The sequence below is a fragment of the Pipra filicauda genome, unplaced genomic scaffold (genome assembly GCF_003945595.2).
Source record: "Pipra filicauda isolate LSUMZ 115617 unplaced genomic scaffold, ASM394559v2 scaffold352_size854550_pilon, whole genome shotgun sequence".
Classification (NCBI taxonomy): Eukaryota; Metazoa; Chordata; class Aves; order Passeriformes; family Pipridae; genus Pipra; species Pipra filicauda.
This window is the reverse complement of record NW_024104479.1, coordinates 275844-298930: the sequence shown is the minus strand read 5'-3', so window position 1 is coordinate 298930 and position 23087 is coordinate 275844. Positions and strand designations below refer to the sequence as shown.

Genomic DNA, 23087 nt, shown 5'->3' with positions numbered 1-23087 from the left:
TCTCCTGTGTACCAGCTGAGAGCTGTGCTTGTGGTTCTGGCTAGGGCCTGGAGGGACAGGACAAGGGGGAATGGCTTCAAACTGCCAGTGAGTGGGGTTGGATGGGATATTAGGAAGAAATTCTTCCCTGGGAGGGTGGGGAGGCCCTGGCACAGGTTGGCCAGAGAAGCTGTGGCTGCTCCATCCCTGGAAGTGTCCAAGGCCAGGCTGGATGGGGCTTGGAGCAACCTGGGACAGTGGAAGGTGTCCCTGCCCATGGCAGGGGGTGGAACAAGATGAGCTTTAAGATCCCTTCCAATTCAAACCATTCTGGGATTTGATTAAAAAACCAGGAGTTTGAGGAAACAGGCTGTTCTGTGGGATATTTCCCCGCTGTTTTCCAGGCCCAGAGCACCGAGGGGAGGCTGCACTCCCCGAGGGGTGTTGGCATTTGTCACGTGCATGTATCACAAGCAGCAGCCTCCACTCAGGAAGTTGCAGTGTGACCACAGAGCCTGCTTGCAGCCTGCCAGAGCAACAGGAACAACCTTTCTAGCCCCAGCCTGCTCCAAGCTCTACCCTCCCCCTCTGCACCCTGAGAGCACCTGGCCTAAGACAGGCATTGGTGTCCTTTGGCTCTCTTCCCACCAACTGCAAGTTTAGGTTTGATGGAGCTGATGTGATTTCCGGGGCTGAGGAAGCAGGCAATGACTCCTGCAACACCCACGCTGTTACCAAGGTGTTACCTGGGGAGAAAAACATCTGCCTGCAAAAGGCTCCCTGCTGCTCTGGGTGGTGTCAGCTGGGACAAGGGGGGCTGAAAGTACAGCTGAGGGCTGTACTTCAGGAGCACCTGGGGAAACCTTACACTGGGAATGTGCTATACTGACCTGTGCCATGGCAACAGCTGTGTGCCTGAGGCTGGAGCCTGCTCCATCCTCCTCCCAGCACAAGCCATGCCAGTGCTTCCACTCCACTCCCAGAACTTCCCCTGGCAGCATGTGAAACGGGGGCAGAGTGTCCTGCCCGAGGCCAGGGGGTTGATGCTTTGTCACCTACTGAAGCCATGGGTCTGTGTCACCAGCAGCAGCAAAGGGAAAAGCCTGTTTGAGCCCTGGAGAAGCTGAGCCTCCTTTCCACCCCTGAGGGTCCACAGCAAAACCAGTCCAGCTGAGCCAGAGTCAGACTGGGGGGAATGGGTTCTGACCAGGGCCTCCTGGCTCTCCATCTGCTCTTGAGTCAGTTCCTTCCTGCTGTGGCAGAGCTGAGCCTGCCCTTCCCCTGCAGCAAGACCTCTGGGCTCCTGAGTTTAGGAGGTGGCATTTCTGCCCCGCAATGGGGACCTGCAGCAGCCCCAGAACCCAGCAACCCCAGGCAGCCTGTGGGTACACAGACATGAAGTTTCCAGAGTGGGATCCTGGAGCTCGGTGGGTTTTCCTCAAGCACCCCTGGAGCAGTTGGTTTGGCAAACAGAAGGTGCAGAGCTCGGCTGCTGTGGCTCTTCCTTCCTGGGGAAAACACCCACAGGGTGAAGGTCTGGCCATGGAGGAGGTGGGCTCTGAGGAGGAGAGAAGACCACAGGAGCCTTCCCAGCACCCGAGGTGCTTCCTCACTGCCTCTTTTGCCAGATGTGGTGGAGCAGCTGATCCCTCCCACACCATGGTGATGCAGGTAGCTCAGCGAGGACAGGGAACTGAATTTGCTTGGCTTTCAAAAGAAATGGGGCTTAAGCAACAGCACGGTTTGTTCCCATCTAAACTTCCCTTTTTTCTCCCAAAATAACTTAAGCCTTCTTGTCCAGCTTGAACCAGATTCAACAGGAGACTGGAGATGTCCCAACTATGACGTACTCAGAGCTGCTGTGGGAAGGGATTACGCACGGAGGGACCTCCCTGTAAACGTGACCCTGCAAATCACAGTGGGCAGTGGGGACCTTGCTCCCAGGAATGCACCAGCCCCCAGCAGCCCGTGTGGGGTCAGAGTCCAGCTGTGTGACTGGAGACCTTGGCTTTGCTGGAGCCAGGTTTGTCCTTGGTGGGGAAGGCTGGGACAGCTCCTGCCTCCAGCAAAAACGTGGACACCCCGAGATGGACCAACTTAAGGATGGCCTCTCTGTCCCCACAGCATCAGCGTGGTGAGGGGAGCTTTAAGGTCCTTCTCAACCCAAACCATTCCATGACTGTGGGACTTTCTGCCTGTGCCAGCTCCCCTGTCCTGAGCCAACAGAAGTGTTCAGGCCGGGACTATTTTATCATTTTTTCTTTTTTTTTTTTTTTCTGAGTTTAATAAACTAGAATAATTTATTCGACAGAACACAGAAACATCACAGACAGGGTGAAGAAACCAAAGCAGCCAGTATCAATGATCAGTACAAAGGAACCACTTTACAAAAAGAAGTACCACGCTGCCCCTCAGCTTTACCCAAAAATAACGGGTGGGGGGTGGGGGCTCAGCTCAGCACCCCACAGACTGGGAGGGGGGGATGGAGCTATCCCCCAGAATGCTCTCAGATGACAACGCTGATTGCAACAGCACAATAAATACTGGGAATGGCCTCTCAGAGGGTGGTGGGAGACCTGAGACCCTTTGGGGGGAGGTCCAGACACCACCAACCTGCGAGGCACAAGAATCTGTTGAAATACTGATTAGGGTGGCAAACACCCTGCTCCCCTTCTCCCCTACCCCAAATGGGTGCTGGACCCCATGCAGGGAGAGGAAAACATCAACCAGGGGGGCTTTGCAGCTCAGGAGGAGCAAAGCATCCCTGGTGTCACCCTGCTGGGGACAAGGCTGTTTCGCCACGACCCTGCCGTGGCTGTGAAGAGGCATTTGAGACCCAGCCCTGGCAGCTCCGCTGTGGAAAGGGGTGCAGCTGGGAGGACCCCTGGGCTCGGCCGCTTCGGGGGCTCGGGGGAAGAGCAGGGGGTGCTGCCCACCCGCTTGGTTTGGAGCAGCTGGGGCAGGGGCCATAGTCAAAGCCAGGCTCGTGCATCCCAGGGAGGGATCACATGCAGCAGGGCTGGACAGGGGGGACTGGCCGTGGGGGAGAGGAGGGGACACTGAGGTGCACAGGTGCCCTTTCCCATGAGAAGGCTGCCCAAAAAAGACACCCCCCCTGTTCTGCTGCAACCCTCCCTCCCCATAGCAAACTGGTGTTGAGACTGGGCTTATATAAAACACATAAAAGAGGCAGCTCATAGGAAAGGGCTCTGGGATGGGAAGTGGCAGGGGGCTGGACGGGGACGGGGTCAGAGCGAGCCCCCCTGCCTCCAGCACCCCCCAGCCGTGCCCTGCACGGGAAACAGCAGCTCTGGCAGCTGGATGAAGAGTGACAACACGGCACAGCTGGACGGTTATAGGTCCTGTGGCCATCGGGCGATCCGTAGGCTCCCGGTACAGGTAGAAAACAAAATTAATTAATTAATTATAGAAAAGAGAAGCAGCCTAATGTAGGGGTGTCCCTGCGGCGGGGCGGCGAGCGGGGGGGAGCTCGCTTATCTGTCGTTGAGCTGCGGGGAGTTTGTCCGCTCCTCCTCGTCCTCCTTGTCGTCCTTCATGCCTTTGAGTCGCTGGCGGGCGAAGTCCTCGAACACAATGTCGTCGTCACTGGCGGGGACACGGGGACGGGGCGTGACAGGGGAAGGTGGGGTGCAAGGGAGCCCCCCTCCCGCCCTGCACAGCTCAGCCTGCACCCCCATGGTGTTCCAGCAGCCCAGGGGGCTCCTGAGCCCCCCCATCCTTCAGCAAACAGCCGTAGTTCCCAAAGCTCTGTTAATTGTTGGGCAATGCACACAAAAAAAGCCCCCAAGCCCCCCAGGGAAGGATGCAGGGCCCCAGAGCAGCAGGTGCAGCATCACCAGGGCCATCGGCAGCGTTTGCCCCACTCCAGAGGGACCACAGCCCTGCAGGGAGGAGCTGGGTGGGTGAAGCACCCCAGAACCTCCCAAACACACCACCAATCCCAGGGGACACCATGGGGACAATCCCCTCCCATCCCAACACACAACCCCGGCGGGCTCTTACTGCGGTTTCTCCTGTTTTTTGGAAAGCCATGCAGGGAAGGGCGAGGGAGGAGAGAAGAGAGAGGGGGATGGCGTGTGTCATGCATTACAGGTGACGTGCAGGGGGGTTAGTCACACGTGCTGATGCCATGGCACGGCGGGCGTTAGCGCGTTAGGGGGTGCCATGCAACCGCTGCCAACATCCCGTATTCCCACACGGAACATGGGAACTCGGGGCACGGGGGTATTTTAGTCTCTTACTTTGTATCGAGCTCTATCAGATTTGTATCTATGGGCGCTTCGTTCTCTGGAACTGAACAGAGGGATGGCACAGTCACGGGGTGGTCACCGCCATCCCACACCCCCCCCAGGGTCATCACCACTGTCCCACTGGGTGGGTGCAACCCCCCCCAGGGTTTGGCTGCACCAGGGTGATGGGGGCACCCCTATGGTTGTAACCCTGGGACCCAGTGAACAGGTCACCACAGGCTCAACAGGAGCCAAAAATCGCCCTCCACGCACCCTCAGTGGCCCCCTGTGCCCCCACCTGCCCCCCAGGGACGCTGCCCCTGTCCCCCAGGGCACTCACTGTCCCGGTGTGCCGGCTCCTCCCGGGGTTTGGGATGCATCAGCGTGAAGGGCAGCTCCACCGCCACGTCGCTGCAAGAGATGCCGGGGTAAAGCACGGGCCTGCCTGCACTCTGCAGGCAGGGTGGGACAGATCTGGGGGTGGGGGGCAAGGGCAGAACAGCACCCGCCATTTCAGCCGCTGCAGAGCCCACAAAGCTGCTAAAACCCCATGTTATCCCCCACAGAGCCGCTCGGCAGCTCTCGTGCCTCTTGGCTGAGCTTGACCCCAGGGGGGATCAGCACAGCCCCCCCGGGATGTAGGGGGCACGAGGAGGGAGAGCAGCATGGCAGAAATCTGCCTTTTAGCAGCTTAAAGGATCCAAATCCCTTGGGTTTAGGCTGTGGCTGGCAGTGCCATGGGAATGGCAGGAGGTGCACCGAGTTTCCCAGTGCTCAGCAGGCACGGGGGTGGCAGGGTGGGACAGCCCGAGCTGCTCCAGGGACAGGGTAGGACAAGGCTCAGGCAGAAAAGTGTCCCCCTGGGAGGGCGAGCAGGCCCCGTGGTCTCTGCAGGACCCCATGGTCGGGGAGCAACGTGAGGATGGAGACCTGGAAAGCTCCAGAGACTCTCCTCCCCACATCCAGAGATGCTCAGCCCCAAGGAGCCACCTCCATGCTCTGGTGACAGTCCCCAGCAGCACCCACTGCCTCTCTCTCTGGTCTGGGGAGGGGGATGCAGGGTCCAAACACTGCCAGCATCCCCAGCCCCACCACCCCGACCCACCTCTGCCAGGCTTTGGCTTTGGGTGAGACAGTGTCCCCAGCGCAGCGGCACCCCAAGGACAAGCACGGGGCCAGGGTGGCAGCCCCCTGAGGGGCTGGGGGTGCCACTGGGGGACTGCAGCAGGGACAGTGGGGTGTTGAGGGGAGCGGGGCGTTACCTGGAGGCGAGGTCTCCCAGCAGGCTGGCGTGGGTCAAAGGAGACAACACATTAGTCACCATCCCCCCAAGGACACGCGGCCTCCCCCACCTTTTGTGTCCCCCCGTGTGCTGCTGAGTCCCAAGGGAGCTCTAAGGGGTGATGGGCCCCACCTGCAGCACAGACCAGCCCCAAGGAGAGCAAGGGAAGGGAGCAGGTGTGGCACTCACCCTCCTCGTGACACCACCAGCTTCACCTTCACCTTGTAGGAGACGATGATGCCCAGGATCTCCTTGTTGGCTCCATCTCTTAACCTGGAGGAAGGGGAAGGTGGGCATCGGTGAGGGAACAGCGATGGGGACCGGCCCCCTGTCATCCTGAAGGTCCCCCCACGGGGTCTCCTCCACCCCAAGCATCACCCCTGGAACAGGGGCTGGATGCCCACCAGGGCCGGGTCCTGCCCCTGTGCTGCCAGGGGGACAGGAGCCCTGGGGGGTGGAGGGGCTCACAGCGTGCTGGAGGCCAGGTTGGTGTCCTCGTGCTTGAGCTTCCCATCCAGCGCCAGCCCCCGCTTCTCCCGGTTGTTGGCGAGGAAGGGGGTCAGGGTGTAGACTTTGCAGAAGGTCGAGCTCGGGGCCACCATATCACTGGAGATGACAGCCACCATCAGCCAGAGCCCGAGCTGCCCTCAGCCCCCACAGCCCCACCCTGGACACCTCCATCCCAGCTTGGTTAACTTCTCCACACATTTCCATCCCTGCCCCAGCCTGGTGAACATCTCCTTCCTGGGGATGCAGAGGGTCATGTCCCCAGGATGCCACCAGAAGGAAGGTCTCCATCTCCCTGTTCCTCCCGTCAGTTCCTGCTTGCTGAGTGCAATGTCCCACTGGGGCTGCACTGGGACAGGAGATCTCCAAGGCTCCCCCAAGGGTCCCCTGAGGTCTCCGGGGCCCCTCATGTCCCCAAGGAGCCGTCACTCACTCAGCGTCCTCCACAGCCACCGGGCACTTGTACTGGGCAGTGTTGAAGAGGCAGATGTCAGCGTACTGGCGCACTGGGGCGAGACACAGAGATGGGGGTCGGGACAGGGATGGGGACAGGGACACCACTGGAGGGGGAATGGCCCTGCTCCTCACCTGAGATCTTGATCTTCTTCACGGTCTTGTTGGTGTTGTTGGTGACGTGGACGTTGACGCTGATGGGCTCTCCGTGGTAGTAGATCTGCAGGGCAGCAGAGCAGGGGGAAGGTGAGGTCCCCAGGGTCACCCCACCAGCGTCCCCTCCGCAGTCCTCGCCCACCTCCTTATCCAGGGAGGCCTCGAGGTGCAGCGGTTTGTCTGACATGAGGAACTGCCGGGTGGTCTCTGCCATGGGCTGGGGGCCGGGCCGCTCCGGCGCATACTGGACCTTCCGGATCACCAGGCGCACCGAGTTCCTGCAGGACACAGCCAGAGGAGAACCCAGGCGCTTGCAGACCACCCTTTCTTGGCCCATTTTGGGTGAAATCCCTCTTTTCTTCTGGTCTGCTGTGTCAAAAGGATGCTGTGGGAGGCCTCAGATGGATGCCCACCAGGGCTGCAAGGGGGCAGCCCCATGGCCAGGCCAGGCTGCCCACAGCAACCACTGGGCTCCTTGCACAGTGTCTCCATCCCAGCCCCAGGATCATCTCTTACCCAGCGCTACCCTGGAGAGCTGCATCCTGGAGGACACCTCCATCCCAGCCCCATCCCTCCCAAGGTGGGTAACAAAGCAGGGTGCCCCTTTCCTGCTGCCAGCACCCCTGGGATGCCGCTCCCATCCGGGCTGGACAGATCCTCTCCACTCACCTCTTGTGGATCTTCTCCTCCAGGTTCTCAGCACAGAACGCTTTGACCTCGTAGTCCACCCCACAGGCCTGGAAACCAGGAAGGGGGGAGAAGGAGGCAGGGAAACTCCTTTGCACCTCCCCAAGAGGTGACCCCAGCAGAAGCCACCCACCACAGCCCCGTGGCACGGGAACATGGGGGACCTTACCTTCCCCGTGTCCTCCGGGCCCGGCTGCAGTGTGACGGAGCAAGGCAGGTTGGGGGGGATCTGGAGGGGAAAGAGGGGTGAGGAGCTTTTGGGGGGCTGCTGGAAGGCAGGAAATGCCCCCAGGGCAGGGGTCACGGTCCCCTCCAGCCCCAGGGTGCTGCCCCTGCCCCCACCTCGAAGGTGAAGGGGTAGGCGTGCTCGCCCAGCTTCTTGATGAGCCGCTCCTGCAGCCGCGTCAGGGGCTTCTTCTCCTCGGGCACGGGCGGGAAGGCCTGGGAGTTGGCCACGAACAGGTCCTTGCGGAAGGTCAGCCCCAGCACGTCCAGGTCCTCGCGGCCATAGCGGAACGCGCAGGTCAGCGTCACGAACACTGGCAGGGCGACAAGGGCAGGGGGTGCCTGGGGAGATCCATGTGCCAGGGGGGCACCGCAGGGAGATCCGTGGGGGCTCGTGCCGGTCCCACCGGCGCCGGGAAGCAGTGGTGGCCTGAGGACGTGCCGTGGTGGGGACGTGGGGATGCAGCAGCCACCTGTGCCTTGGGGTGCCCACCACAGCACTCCCATCCTCCACAGGACAGGGCACCCTCCGTGGGGACACGGGGCTGGGAGATGTCACCCAAGAGCCCAGAGATGCCAATGCCTGGGTAGGATGACGTGAGGGCACCAGCCACCCCCTATGGCAGCACGACCTCTGTGGCCCCAGCGATCCTGAGGGGAGCTGTTACCTTTTCTCTCCTTCAGGTATTCGGGATCCACGAGCACCACTCCGTCTGCAAGGGAACAGCCGGGTCAGAGACACATCACCGGGACATGGGGACACACTGGCAGGGCCAGGGAATACCATGGCAGGGTTAGGGGACATGATGGCAGGGTCAGGGGACGCTGCTGGGAGGGGACACACACACTGGCAGGGTCAGGGGACACGCTGGTAGGGTTAGGGGGGATGTATAGGCAAGGTTTGGGGGGACACCAGCAGGGTTAAGGGGGGACTTGCCCCTCCTTTACACAGAGAGGCATCACCTCCAAGCTGCCAGCTGGGGCTGGGGAGGGACACACTGGCAGCAGGGGGACAGTCAGCACCCACCACACCCAGGGCACGTGCAAAGCCACAGGGGAACATGAATATTATCCCAAACCAGCTGTTTTCTGCTCCCCAAAATCCTTCCTCCCAGACAGGCCCAGCCCACCCCAGCATGTGTGTCTTCCCCCAGTTGAGCTCCCCCCTCCTGCCCCCACATACCCACGGGGTCCACCACGTCGATGTGATCCACAAAATCCCTCTTCCCCAGGTAGACAGTGAGCTGTGGGGGGGACAGGGGGTCAGAGGTGTCTAGAGCAGCCCCCAGGGTCCCCCCATGTAGTCAACCACCCACTGAGGTCCGTGTTCCCCACGATCCCCATGTGTCACCCTGTCCCTTTGGCACCCAAAAGCCAACTCCCCTCCATCCCAGGCAAAGCCTGGAACCCCTCCAGCTGTCCCCAGAGCTGGAGAAACTTTGTGTCTGGGGACACTTGGGTGGTACCCTAAGGGCTTGTCCCCCCCTGTGGGACAGAGATGAGCCCCCAGGTGCCACCTTCCCACCTTTCTCCTGATGGGGAAGCTGAGGCACAGGGCAGGCAGCTGCCAGGCTGGTGCCGTCAGCCCCTGCTGCCAGACCCAAAACCCCACAAGCAGGGTTGCCTGCACCCCAGAACCCCAAAACCCATCTGCTCAACCCCGACCTGGGACAAGCCCCCCCCAAATCCCACTGTGCCTCAGTCTCCCTTCCCGCTGCCACGGCAGGGCAGCTTTGGGGTGCAGGGACCTGTCCCCACTCCCAGCCATGCCTGTGCCCCCATGGCTGCCCTGCCGTGTGCCCCTTACCTTCCCGTTGGGACTGGCTTTCTTAAACACCCTGCAAAACAGCAAAGGGGGGTTAGTGCTGGAGGGGGCACCCTCATCCTCCATCCTATGGGAACAGCCCCCAGATACCCCCCAAATTCCCTCTGCAAGATCCCACAGAGACACGGGAGAAGGACGTGGGTCCAACATGCCACCGGCGGGAATGCCAGAGCATTCCCAGCCTGCCTGCTGCAGGCAGGGAGCGGGCAGGGGCAGGCAGGGCTCCCTTGCCTGGCGCTGCTGGATTTCAGAGCCTGCCCTGGCACGAAGCCACCCATAATGGGTTCTCCTCGGATAATCCCTCCTCGCCTTTAAATTCCATTAAAACCATCCGGGAAGATTAGCAGTGGTGGTTCAGGCTGGAAAAAACAATTTCCCAGGGCAGCTGCTCGGCTCTGCCAAAATGCCCGGGGCTGCTCCGGGGTGACGGGCCCACGGCCATCCCACTGCCCGCAGCTGGCCCAGAGGGTGCCACTCCGGGGTGACCACCTGACCATCACCCTGGCAATGGGCTGGGATGCACCAGGAGATGTGTGGGCACGCCCCTCATCCCCATATTCCCGAAATCCTGTGTCCCTGCTTCCCTGCGTCCCTGCCTCTCCACATCCCAGCATCCCCATATCCCTGCACATGTGTGTCCCTGCGTTCCCACATCCCTGTATCCCCACATCCCCACATCCCAGCATCCCCATATCCCTGCACATGTGTGTCCCTGTATCCCCACGTCCCCACATCCCACCCCCTCGAGAGCTGTGGAGCCCAGCGTGGCCTGGCCTGGCTCTGCCCAGGAAGCAGGATCCAGCCCAGATAAGTGAGCATGTGGTTTTGGGTCCCCCAGGCCCCTTATTCCCTCACCCCCAGACGAGCCTCAGGAACACTCTGCCAGGCACATAAAACATTGGGACACCCTGCTGGCTGAGCCAAGCCACTGGGAATGTCAGGAACATCCCACCGGCCCTTCCCAGGCAGCTTTTCCTTGCAGAGTGGCGGGGGTTGACTTTTCCCAGCACTTCCACAGTGGGATGTTTGTCATGAGGGTTTATGGGCACTGCGGTGAGGGTGGGACCCTGCACCGGTGACAGGAAAGGTGGAATTCATGGGAATGCTGCTCCAGTTAAAAAACTGGGGGGATAAAGAGCCCGACTTGCCACAGAAGGGCATGAGCACCCCACAATTGGGTTTGAAGGCCTTGGGAGATCAGAGCACCCAGCCTCCAGAGCCGGGGATGGAGGGGCGATGGATGCATCCTCCTGAGAGCCAGAGCAACCCACAGCGGGGTTTTCCTGGGCCATAAACACGGTACAGAGAAGCAGGATGGGGAACATCCCCTGCCAGCCTGTCACCCCCGTGTCACCCCACACTTCCCCAGCAGCCCAGACGCAGGGGAGACCCCGGAGAGCATCCAGCACGCTGGATCCCAACCCGAGCTGTGCCGGGAAGCCCCGGAAAAGGCGTCCAAGGCTGGAGGCTCAGCGGGTGTGCCTTCCAGCCCCCCCGGGACGGGGCAATGCTCCTTCCCAGCCCTCGGGACACCGATGGAGCCACTAATGAATCTGGTGAGAGCAGATCGATGGCGGGCGCTGCGGGAAGCTGAGCCTCACCACCCGGCCTGGCACTGCCCCATGCCAGGCAGGAACCTGAGACCTGCACAGCCCCACACTGGGGTGCAGGAGCCACACACAGCCCCACACTGGGGTGCAGGAGCCACACACAGCCCCACACTGGGGTGCAGGAGCCACACACAGCCCCACACTGGGGTGCAGGAGCCACACACAGCTCAAGGCCTGCACAGCCCCACACCGTGGGCACAAGAGCCCCAAACAGCCCCACACTGGGGATGCAGAAGCTTCACAGAATTCAAGACCACACACTGGGGGTACGGGATGCCCACACAGCACTCTATTATGGGTGCAGGAGCCCCACAGAGCCTGAGCCCCACGCTGTGGGTGCAGCAGCCCTGCCTGGCCCCACCCCATGGGTGCAGGAGCTCGGATCTCCCCAGATTCACATCCCAGCAGCCAGGTGCCTCCAGAAGCACCCGTGAGAGAAGGAAAGGGGCATGTGGGGACACGGTGGCCTCTTGCTGCCAGGGGGGTGACCCTCGCCCGCTACCGGATCCGGAGGGAGGGAAGGAGGAAGCGTGAAGCCATCCCTCCCCCTCCAGCCCTTCCTGGTGTCGAAACACTGGAGACACGAGGCAGGAAGTGGCGGCCGCCGCTGCCCATCAGGGACTTGGGGCCCCACGCCACGGGCTGGCAGGCCCCGTGCCCCCCGAGACCCTGGCGCGCTGCCGCACAGCCAGATTCCACTCTCCTGCCCTCTCCCTGCCATGGATCCCATCCCTTAATGAGCTTGTTAGGCACCCGGCCAGGGCTAACGATGGCTTTATTAGGTGGCCAATAATTGAGTGGGGTCCACTGGATCTCGGCTGGGAAGATTTATGAGGATTTGATTCCCCTGGGCACTGGAGCAGGGTCTGATGGCAACACCATCAATTGCCTTTGAACCCAGGGTGGAGGACCCGGGGTTTTCACCGGCTCTCCCGCTAACGAGGCTGGCAGGCGGCTCTAATTAGCCAGAGCCACGTTAGAAGGGACCTCCAGGGATAAGGAGCCGCCAGCAACCACATCACACGCTCCGGCACAACCCCGCGGTGGCGGCCGGTGGCTCCATGCCAGCCACGCCACGATGAGCCCGGAGCACCGTGCCAGCCCATCCCAAAGCTAAAGCATCCCACAGGCCCAGTCCTGCATCCTGCATCCCCGCTGCATCCATCCCTCCCGGCTGCATCCATCCATCTATCCCCTGCCAGGCTCAGCAGCAGCATCCCCCACCCAGGTCGGAGCTCCACCGACTTCCTTGGCAAGGAAACGCCTTGGCTGTGGGATCCGGGATGTGTCTGGATCCTGCTGTTATTACCAGAGTTTGCTCTCTAAACAACATCCAGGAAGCAGGAGTCTCCTGTCCTGGGCCACTTTCCAGGGCTTCTTATCTTCCCAGTGGAGATCCCTGTCCTGCTCCCAGATCCTATGGCTTTATCTGGAGGAATGAATGGGATGGCAGAGGGACTGGGCTGCCCTGGCACACTGGGATGCTGCAGAGGGGCTGGATGGGACCATGGGGTGCCAGGAAGGGTGCGAGGGGTGCCTGGTGCCAACCAAGGTGGGCTCTGCTGCACCAGGACCACCACAGAGCTTCCCAGCCACCAGGAAACCACCCTCGAGCCACCAGCCAGGAAGCCCGGCATCCAGGCATCCCACGTGGGGCAGTGGCGGCCGCCCTGGCTGGGTGCTGGGTGGGAAGAGCCAGGAAGGATGATCAGTGGTGCCAACAGCCACCAGCTCTGCTGTTTCCTCCATGGAGCTGCTTCCTCCAGCTCTTCCCACTGCAGGGCTTGGTGGCTCCCAGGAAAAGTGGGGTGCACAGAAGGAATCAGCAGAAATGGGCTTTTGGCGTGTCAGATGGCAAATCAGCTCCTGCAGCTCGACCTCCCGACCAATCCAAGTGGATTTGGGGTTGGAGATCCAAACTGGAGACGAAGGAGGATTTGTCAGCCTAATTCTTCCCCTCCCCAGCTCCCTCTGTACGCGCTGCGTAGGCAGGGAGAAGATCAGCTCCTGCCCCTCCTGCTGGCATGCCTGCCGATGGGAATGCCGATGGGAATGCCGCTCAGCACCTTCCCCCGGCACCCGAAAACATCTGTGGGCTGAGCCAGCTCATCCCAGGGATTGCACCCAGGGGTGGGGGGAACCCAAGGGGTGCTCCAGCCCCCTGATCTGGGGGACTACTTGCCCGCTCCGGGGGTGCAACCTGCTGGCTCTCAAGGATTCGGGATGCTGAGCCAGGGGGAAGCAGATGGTATTGGCCATGCCTGGGGCACCAACACGCAGGCAGCCCGTCCAGCAGGGACAGCCCCTCCCCAAAATGCTGGGGGGATTCAACAGGAACCCACAAATCCCATCCTGCCACCCCAAAACGCTGCAGTGTTTCTGGAAGGTTCTGCCCCGGCAGGGCCGGACCCCCCCATCCTTCCCTCCTGCCGTGGGCACGGCGAGGGCAGCGGCGGCACCACAGCCCCCTAAACCCGCTGCCCAGGGGGACACAGGGGGTGAGCAAGGAGAGGGCAGTGGTGCTGAGGGGTGAGCAGAAGCACCCTGAAATCCCTGGTCCTCCCCGATTAATGGTCATGGGGACAGAAAGGGACTGGGGTGAGGAACGGGAGCATCGACCCCTCGGCCACAGCGGGGCCAACAGCCAGACCCAGCCGGGGAGGGGGCTGTCCCCGAAATCCCGACAGCCCCTTCCCGGGACGGGCAGCCCGGCGGGTCCCCGCCACGCTCTGCCCCTGGAGCCCGGGGGGGTCCCCAAAGCACGGCATCCCCACGGCAGCGTTCCCGTGGGACGGAGCTGTCGCACGTCGTGTCCCCGCGCTCCGGGGCTGGCACGTGCCACAGGCAGGGGGGTGACACCAGCACCCGGGTCCCCCGGGGGTCACCGGGGCGAGACCCCCCCCAATCCGCCCCCCCCGATCCCTCCGGGCTCCGCATCTGACGGGGAGGGAGCAGCGACGCCCCCGAGCACCCCCCGAACCCCCGCGGGGCGGGGACCGGACCCCCGAACACCCCCTGCCATCGCCGGGTCCCCGCGGCCCCCCGGGGGCACCGCACACGGGCAGCGGGGGGACCCGGGGCAGCCCCCGCGGGGCCGCGGGCAGCGCCCGTCCCACCCACCCCGCCGCGCCCGGGGCCGCCCCCGGGAGGTCCCGCTCCGTGCCGGTCCCGGTGCTCACTCACCGGGTGCCTTTGTCTCCCATGGCCCCGCCGATCCTGCGGGCTCAGCCGGGCAGCGCCGGCCGGGCTTGGAAAATTACTGGCTGTGCGGCGGCGGCGGGAGCGGCGCGGGGCGGGCGCGGGGCCCGGTGCGGCCCGGTGCGGCCCTGCTCGGGCCCGCTCGGAACCGCTCGGGCCGCCTCGGCAACGCTCGGAACCGCTCGGCTCGGGCCGGGAGGCCGGCGCTCGGGCCGGTTCGGAGGCGCTCGGAACCGCTCGTGCCGGTTCGGAAGGGCTCGGGGCCGCTCGGAGGCGCTCGGGGCCGCTCGGAGGCGCTCGGCAGGGCTCGGCCCGTCCCGGTTCCGGTGCGGGCGCTGCCGCCGCCGCCGCCTCCGCCCGCCCCCGAGCGGCGGCCCCGGGCGGGGGGGCACGGACGGGGAGGGGGGAAAGGGCGGGGAGCGGCGGCGGGGGGGCTGCGCGGGGACACAGAGACACAGGGACACACAGACACAGGGACACACAGACACACGGACACGCACACAGAGGGACACACACACACACACATGGACACACAGGGACACACAGGGACACACAGACACACCCATGGACACATAGGGACACACATGGACACACAGACACACCCATGGACACACAGGCACGGGGACACACGGACAGACACACACGGACACACACAGGGACACAAACACACAGAGGAACATACACACGGACACACAGACACACACATGGACACACACACAGAGGGACACACGCAGGGACACACAGACACACACATGGACACACAGGCACGGGGACACACGGACACACACACACGGACACACACAGGGACACAAACACACACAGGAATATACACACGGACACACAGACACACACATGGACAGACACACACACAAACACACACGCAGAGACACAGACACAAACACGGGGACACAGACACAAACACACAGACACACAGACAGACAGACACAGGGACACACACACGCAGGGGGGGACACACAGACACACACACACACATGGACACACAGACAGACACAGGGACACGGACACAGACAGAGACAAGGACACACAGGCACGCGCACACACGGACACACAGACACAGGGATATACACGTGGGGGGGACACGCACACAGGGGGACACACACACACGTGGATACACAGACAGACACAGGGACACAGACAGACACAGGGACATACAGACACGCAGGTACACACACACACAGGGGCACAGACACACATATACACACAGATATGGCTGTGAACAGATGCGTGTGCACAGATGCAGTTGGACATAGACACGTGTGTGAACAAAGACAAGCGTGTGAACATGGGAGAACACGCAGAGACGTGTCTGTGAACGCACACAGGGACATGTGTGAACACAGATGTGTGTGAGCACAGTGTGTGAACACACGGACACTGGTGTGAACAGACACGGGCCTGGAGACACACAGACACAGATATGAACATACAGAGAGACGTGTAAACAGAGACAGTGTGTGCACAGACACACACATGGGCAGACACCCGTGCTGAAAAGCACACACAAATACACGTGTGCACAGACAGGCACAGATGTGTAAACACACACACGGGTGGACACCCCCCCCCATGTGCACATACACATGTACACACCCCCATGTGCACACACACACACACACACACACACACACACACACGTGCACGCACACACAGACCTGTGCACAGACACACGTGTACACACGTGTGCACACGCGTGCATACACCCACGTGTGTACACACTCACACCCACCCCCCCAAGTGCACACACACGTGTGTACACACAGACACACGTGCACACACACCCTCTCATTTGCATATCCCTGCCCCGCCCCCGTTCCACCCCTCCTCCAATGGGATCCCCGCCCTCCCCGCAGGCAGCCCCGCCCCTCCCTCCTCATTGGCTGCCTGCCCTTCCCGCCCGCCCCCTGCCGCAGAGCAGCCCAAGGGGAGCGGCCCCCGGGTGATCCCGGTGGTACATCCAGACCCCCGCTGGAGAACCCCCTCCCGTCCCTGGGACCGAGGGACGTCACCTGGGGACGCCCAGGTGGGGTGTCCAGGGCACACCTGCACCCCCCAGGGGACACGTGCACCCCACCTTAGGGACACCCGGGAAGGGGGACGGGGTGGTGACACAGCCAGGAAGCGAAGGCAGGCCCGAGGCGGGTGAGGGTCGGGAGGGGGGCCGTGATACCCCACGTGCGTCCGGGAAGGCGAAGGGATGTCACGGAGCCATCAGTGGCAAGAGGCTGGAGCGGGGCAGCTCCTGGCCGGGAGCCCCGGGCCCTGTTCTGGGACTAGTTCGGAGGATTAAAGGATTTAATCCCGGGATTTGAACCGCGGCTGGGAGCAGGGCGGGTGGAGGGGGCACTTGGTAGTTTGGGCAGTTTTTCATTCCAGTTTTGGCATCTTGGGCAGCGCCAGCGCGTGCCAGCACCAAACCCTCCGGGGACTTCTCCTCCAGCATCAGATTCCACGGCCCAGGATAACTGTCACACTGGGCTGGGATGAAAGCGCCGCATTGATCCCGGATAATAAATTGCTCCTTAGCAGGATGGCGGGAATGAAAACCACAGCCCTGATACGAGGATGACGGGCAGACTGGGGTGTCTCCTGCCGTGCAGGGATGGCTACTGGAGCCAGAGGAGCAGCCCAGGGCTGGATCCTGCCCCAGTCCCAGCCCAGGCACTGAGGGGTCCCGGCACAGGCCCCATCCTGCATCCCAGCCCGGGACTCCACTGCAGTCCCAGTCCAAGCTGGATCCTGCCCAGGCCCAGCTCCTGGCCAGGCATGGGGAGTCCCCAGCTGGCAGATGGGGGTGGAAAGAGCATCCCAGTGGATTGGAGCATCCTGGGATTCTGGAACATTCCAGGAGGGAACAGGGCATGGGGGGGTGGGGAAACCAGAGCAGCTGGGGGGCTGGAGCACCCAGGGTGGGGATCAGTGAATCCTGGGGCATTGGAGCATTCCACAGGACTGGAACATCCAGGGAGGGGCTTGAGCTTCCTGGGGAGGAGGGGTCAGAACTACATGGCCCAAGCTTGAGTCGCCCCCCCGAGGGCAATTTTGGAGTGCATAAGTCTCAACTGGAGCCCCTCAGTTCCCAACGAGGCCACCCGCCAACCCGTCACAGGGAGGTCGATGTATGAAATTTATTTAGGAAAACCAAAACCCACCAGAAAAGAGAAATAATAATAAAGTAGGAGGAGAAGGGGGTGAAGGAGGTGGAGAAGTTGGAAGAGAAGGAGGTGGAGAAGTTGGAAGAGAAGGAGGAGGAGGAGGAAGAGGAGAAAGAGGAGGAAAAAAGAAGGAGAAAGGGGAGGAGGAGAGGAAGAAAGAGAAGAGCCGTCTCCTCCTCAGGCTCCGCTGGAGCCCAGAACAACCAGTGCTGCGAGAGGGAAGGACGGAAAAGCTGGAGGAGGTTTGCACACCCACACACGCCCGGGCACACTCATGGGTGAGCTGGGCTGGGCTGGCTGCACTCCCCCGGATCCAGAGGGGTATGTACAGGGGCGGGAGCCAGGAAAGCATCGACCACCTACGCACACCAGCAGCGGGGGCTGGAAAAGTGGGATACAGCTGGGAAACAGGCATCCCTGCATGACCCCCCATGGTGTGGTACCCTGGATGCAGAACCCAAGCGCAGGACACCCCCACATCCATCGGATGGAGAGACCCCCACGTCGCCAGGCACCCCTGGGTCGGCACTGGGATGCGGGGCCCATCTGGGAGCAGTTGTACCCCCTGGCACGTCAGTGCCACAGCCATGCCAGCACCACGCCAGAGATGGAGCCGCTGTCCTCTTCCTGCAGCTTTGGGGTTTGCTGCCTTCTGGGACCCCCCGGGTGGCGTGGGGAACGGAGAAGGGCTTGAGGGGGCCTTGGGGACAAAGCCGTGGGCCAGCAGCCAGACGCGGTCACCAGGTGGGTCCCACCAGGGCTCGGGCAAAGCGTCTCGCTCAAGGCATCTCCGAGTAGGTAAGGCAAAAGGAACTCAGGTCACTTCGTCTGCGCGGGGCAGCTCAGCGCTGGGCTCTCCCGTGGCTGCTGCAGACACACGCTCCAGGGATCCCAAGAACACGGGAATGAAGGCATTGCTTACAGACGAGCCCAGGAGAGGAACGGCCTCAGTGTCGCCCAAATCCTGGAGGGACCTGCTGTGCACCACTGGGATGGTGCCATGGAGTGCTGCAGAGGAGTGAGGATGGCACAGCAAATGGCCCCACGTCCACTCTTGAGCCTGGTGGGACCAGCATCCGTGGGACTGATGCCAGCAGTGCCAGAATTTCACCATGCTGCTCCCGTCACCTGCCCCTGCTCTGGTGGTGAACCCATGCAGCTCCCACGAGCTGGGTGATGCAGCCTGGGGGCTCAGTGCACCTCAGTCCCTCAGGGCTCAGCTCCCACCCTCATCCCCGACACCCCCTTTGGCTGACCCCCGGCAGGGCAAGCTGCTCACCACGGTTCCCCTGCTCGTGGGTGTTTCAAGTGGCTTTGGATGGGGTGAGGGAGCCCTGGGTCACACACAGTTGGACCCTGTGGGGCTGGTGGACCCCCTGGGGCTGAGGGGGTCCATAGGGGTTCAGCTGTGGCACCGGAGGGACCACAGGAGGGTCAGCAAGGTCCACGCACGGTGGTCTGTAGGAGAGGAGGAACCACGAAAGACCATGAGGGTCCAGGTAGGGTGGTCTGCAGGGCCAGAGGAACCACAGGAGGTTGGTGGGGTGCATGCACGGCTGTCAGCATGACAGGGGAGTGGTGGGAGACTATCAGGGTCCATGGACGGCCAGAGTGACCACGGGAGACCAACAGCATCCGTGCACGGGGCCAAGCAGGAGCAGAGGGAGCCCAGGGCGCCGGCGGGGTCCGTGCACACGGGTCAGTATGGCTGGAGCTGTGAAGCCACTGCGAGCCAGGGGTGCTCCCGACGCGCTGGGCACCAGGGAAGCTGCTTGCGGTGAAGAGGCTCCTGGGTGGGCACCACAGGAACACCCACGCAGCGGGGACACGGTGGGGACACAGCAGGGACACGGATGGGACCGGATGGACCCCCTGCGGAGCACAGCCCCCCCCCCCCGTGTGTGCAAAGCAGAAGCAGGGCCCCCAGCCTTGGCACACGTGTAGCCCTTGCAGGGGACGTGGCTGCGTGGGACTGAGCTGGGCGAGGGATACGAGTCCTTCCATGGGTGAGCAGATCCAGGGGTCCCAGGGAGGGGGGAATGTTAGCCAACAGATGCTCAGCAGCTACTGGGAAGAGGCCAGAGCAGGTTCTCCAGGGTGGGACCCAGCAGGGCATGCAGGCACAGTATCCCCATGGCCATCCCGCTCCAGGTGCCTCTTCCCTCCTCCAGCTGGAGCCAACCTCCTTCCACAGGCCACATCCACAGAAACACACACCTCCACTCTGCAGCCACACCGTGGCTTTCCCACTGCCCCTCACCATCCTGCCAATCCCCCTCTGTCCCACTGACCCCCACACACCCATTTCAGGGACACTGACCCCTCCAGGGCTGCTTCCACTGAGGACTCGTTCTCATCGTCACCCCACGGGGACAGGGCCTGCAGCCTTAAGGCAGTTTAAAGCACATCCATCCCCCAGCCCCACAGTGTCCCCTGGTGCTCCCAGCCAACAAGGCAGTGTCCCTGGGCCCACCGGGTGGAGGGGACACCTGGACACCTGCCCCAGAGGGAGGAGACAGTCACCCACTGGTGGGGAAGGGCCAGCAGTGGGTGCTGGCAGCACACAGCCCTTGCTGTCATGGTCCAGAGTCACTGATGTCCCCCCAAAACTCCCCCCCATGGTTTGGGGGATGAGGCTTGGGGATGCTCCTGGCCCAGCCGTGGCTGTGGCCCCCCCATCACCTCCCTCACTCGGCCGCAGCCTCGGGGGGCTGCCCCACCTCGGGGTCCAGGCAGCCATTGAGCTGGGGGTCCGGGGCCTGGGGGTCATAGTCCTCATCCAGAAAGTCCAGGGAGTTGTTACTGGGCAAGCCTCGGATGGTGAATTTGTGGGAGACCTTGGTCCACTGCTCCCGGTTGCTGGCCACCCGCTCGTAGAGCTCTGCTGCCTTGGGGAACAGGTCCTGCAGCAACCTGGGGGGTGGGGGGTACACCCCATCAGCACGGGGCTGCACCTCCTTAGCTGGGTGGAGCCCCATCCCTACTGCTTGGAACCCCAACCTATGCAAGACACCCTGTGCAGCACCCCCATCCCACCCTGAGAGGGGTGGGGGGTGGCAGGGGGTCCCCCCCCCAGTGCCAGCCCCGGGGCTCACTTGTAGATGGGCATGGCGATGTGCTCCATGAAGCTGATCTGCAGCTCGGGGATGTAGGCTTTCTCTCGGTCCATCATCTCCAGCGGGCTGTTTCCCATGGCTTTCTCCTGCACGGAGCCGTCAGATGTTAGCCAACAGTGCCAGTGGCACTCCCCCACCCCATTCCTGGGCAAGACCTCTCTGCTCACCACCCACCCCCACATCCCATTCTCCCTGGTGCTTGCCAAGGGCGTTGGCCAAGCCCAGCCCTGCCAGGTGGCACCTACCAGATCACCCTGGGAGAAGAACTCCTTGTAGATCAGCTCCTGCAAGGGAAACGTGTCAGTGCGGGGGGTGCAGCCCGGGCTGACCCCCCAACCCCTGCCCTCCAGACCCTTCCCCACAGCTCTGCATCAGGCAGGGACACAGTCCTGGCATGGGGGGACTGCTGCACCCTCCAGGGTCCCGCGTGGAGGGGCAGGTGGGTCCCTGGTGCCATGCAGGTGACCTGGGAGGGTTGTGGGGCGGTGTTCAGGGGGCAGTCCCGTGGTGTGGCACTCACTGCAATCTTCCTGGTGGTCTTCCAGCCCTTGGTCTGGTCAGAGAGGTCGCAGGAGGTCATGAGCAGGCAGAGCAGCAGGCTGCGGTGCTGCTTGTTCTTGGGGTCATACCCCACTGCAGGCAGAGAGCGGGGAGGGGTTGGAGTGGGGGGCTCAGGAAGGAGCTCCACAGCCCCACCACTCCACATATGAGGACTCTGGGGACAGCCAGGACCTCCCATGCCACCTCCCAGCTTTGGAGGGATGAGTTCTCACCACCCCCCCAGTCCCAATCTCAGTCCCAGGAGCTTCACCTTCTGCCATTTTCTGGAGGTCCTTGAAGATGCGCAGGTGGTGGGCCAGGTCAGTGGCCAAGATGATGTCCCTCATCAGGTCCAGCATGCGCTGGTAGTCCTGTGGACAAGGCAGCTGCCGTGACCAGCTCTGTGCCCCCGCCAGCTCCCGCATCCCCAGGGATCCAGGGATGGGGAGCTGGGGGTCTGGAGGGGACACAGGGGCTCAGCACGGGCAGGGGGTGGCCCGGGAGGGGCATCAAGGTGGGGGGCTCACCTTTCGGGAGAAGTGGTCAAAGATGTTGCAGCCTTGGCTGTTGAGGATGGCGATGGCTTGGGCAAAGTGATGCCTCTGCGGGAGAAACCAGGATGGTGGGAGCAGGCAGGGAGCAGGCAGGGATGCTGGCACGCAGCCAGAACCCCAGAGAGCAAGGCAGTGGGAGGTCTGGGGGGTCTTACCTCCATGACAGAACCCTCAGAGCTGTAGAGCGCGGCCAGGACCGATTTCTGCAAGGCAGAGCAGCCGGAGTGATGGAGCTATGGGGGCGAAGAGGCCCCCCAGCTCTGCCCCTGTCCCCGTGCCCCCCACCCCTGCCCATCCCAGCGCTGGGCTCGGCTCACCGAGGCCACCTGGAAGGAGTTATTGGTGCCTCTGTGGTCCAGGTCGTGGCACATGCAGGAGATGAAGAGGGCAAAGATCTCGATGTCTCTGGGGAGGGGGAGGAGGGAAACTGAGGGAGGCAGGAGGGCAGGGAGCACCCCAGCTGGGCCAGGGGATGAGGGACAAGGACGGGGATGGCACCTGGCCTTACTCTAGATAGTTGACAAGCTCCAGGTTCTTGTAGAGCAGGTAGCAGAAGTGGGAGACAGAGAAGGCGTGCATCCAGTTGTGGTAGGGCGGGTCACGGTACCCCTTCTTCACCATCAGGCAGAACCTGGCAGGGGAACAGGCCCATGCAGGGGGCAATCTCACCCCCTGGGGACCTCCACCTGGCCAGGTGTCCCCCGGGCAGTCATGGGGTTGGGGATGGAGAATGGGATGGGGATAAGGATGGGACGGGTTGGGAATGGGGAAAGGGACAGGGATGGGGACAGGGAAGGTGGATCATGATGTGGATGTGGTTGTGGTTGTGGATAGGCACTGGGACAGGGACAGGAACAGCGATGGGAATGTGGATGGGGATGGAGACAGGGAAGGGAACAGGGAAAGGAGTGGGATAAGTGCAGGGAAGGTGGATGGTGATGAGGATGGGGATGAGAAGGTGGGCAGTGGAGAAGGATTGGGACCCACCTGGTGAGCGTCTGACGGTCCATCTTGTAGTTGTTGATGAAGTTCATGTCCTGCAGCATGCTCAGGATGGCCTGCAGAGGGGACAGGGTGGGTGGCAGGGGGTGACAATGCCCACCATAAGCCACCCCTGCCCAGCAGGGAAATGCTCAAGGATGCAGCCACATTCCCCCATCCCAGCCCCCCAGGGCCGATGTACGTGACCTGACAGAGGACAGCAGGGGACAGTGGCGGCTGAGGACTGTCCCCACTGCCCTCACCATGGAGGTGTCGTCCTCGGGCAGGGAGCGTGGTGTGTAGGTGAAGCTGGCGAAGTTGGGGTCGATGGTGGACACGGGCTGGATGCCCTCACTCAGCAGCTTGGTGTACTCATCATCTGACACCTGCGGGAGCCATAGCCGGTGGCCCATGTTGTGACCAGGTCCCCAGAGTGACCCAAGGGCCACATGAGCCACAGTGAGAGCAGAGAGCCCTGGGATATCAATGCCACCCCACTGTGCCACCACCTCGGGGTGAAGGGTGGGGGCACCACACTGGGAGCAGGGGTC

The 23087-nt window shown here is 62.5% G+C and overlaps 2 protein-coding genes across 2 annotated transcripts in view; both read right to left on the bottom strand.

Annotated features, from left to right (window-relative positions):
* Positions 1–2256: 2256 nt before the first annotated feature.
* ARRB1 (arrestin beta 1) lies at positions 2257–14506 on the bottom strand. The gene is made up of 17 exons (XM_027717833.2): positions 14158–14506; positions 9347–9377; positions 8723–8783; positions 8208–8252; positions 7657–7853; positions 7484–7543; positions 7297–7364; positions 6770–6905; positions 6607–6691; positions 6452–6524; positions 5980–6117; positions 5701–5784; positions 5492–5515; positions 4570–4640; positions 4242–4293; positions 3478–3585; positions 2257–3372 (listed from the first exon to the last, which is right to left on the bottom strand). Exons 1-17 carry the CDS (start codon positions 14175–14177, stop codon positions 3333–3335), a joined length of 1293 nt encoding a protein of 430 aa, XP_027573634.1. The 5' UTR covers positions 14178–14506; the 3' UTR covers positions 2257–3332.
* A 5526-nt stretch (positions 14507–20032) lies between these two features.
* Positions 20033–23087, bottom strand: part of PDE2A (phosphodiesterase 2A) — a 36507-nt gene continuing 33452 nt past the window's right edge. Inside the window, exons 21-31 of the mRNA XM_027717832.2 lie at positions 22800–22922; positions 22543–22613; positions 22064–22186; positions 21873–21960; positions 21711–21758; positions 21529–21603; positions 21273–21372; positions 20982–21094; positions 20707–20745; positions 20441–20547; positions 20033–20258 (exon numbers count right to left, since the gene is read on the bottom strand). Of these exons, the coding sequence (XP_027573633.1) occupies positions 20033–20258; positions 20441–20547; positions 20707–20745; positions 20982–21094; positions 21273–21372; positions 21529–21603; positions 21711–21758; positions 21873–21960; positions 22064–22186; positions 22543–22613; positions 22800–22922 (1113 nt within the window). The remainder of the gene's footprint in view (positions 20259–20440; positions 20548–20706; positions 20746–20981; positions 21095–21272; positions 21373–21528; positions 21604–21710; positions 21759–21872; positions 21961–22063; positions 22187–22542; positions 22614–22799; positions 22923–23087) is intronic.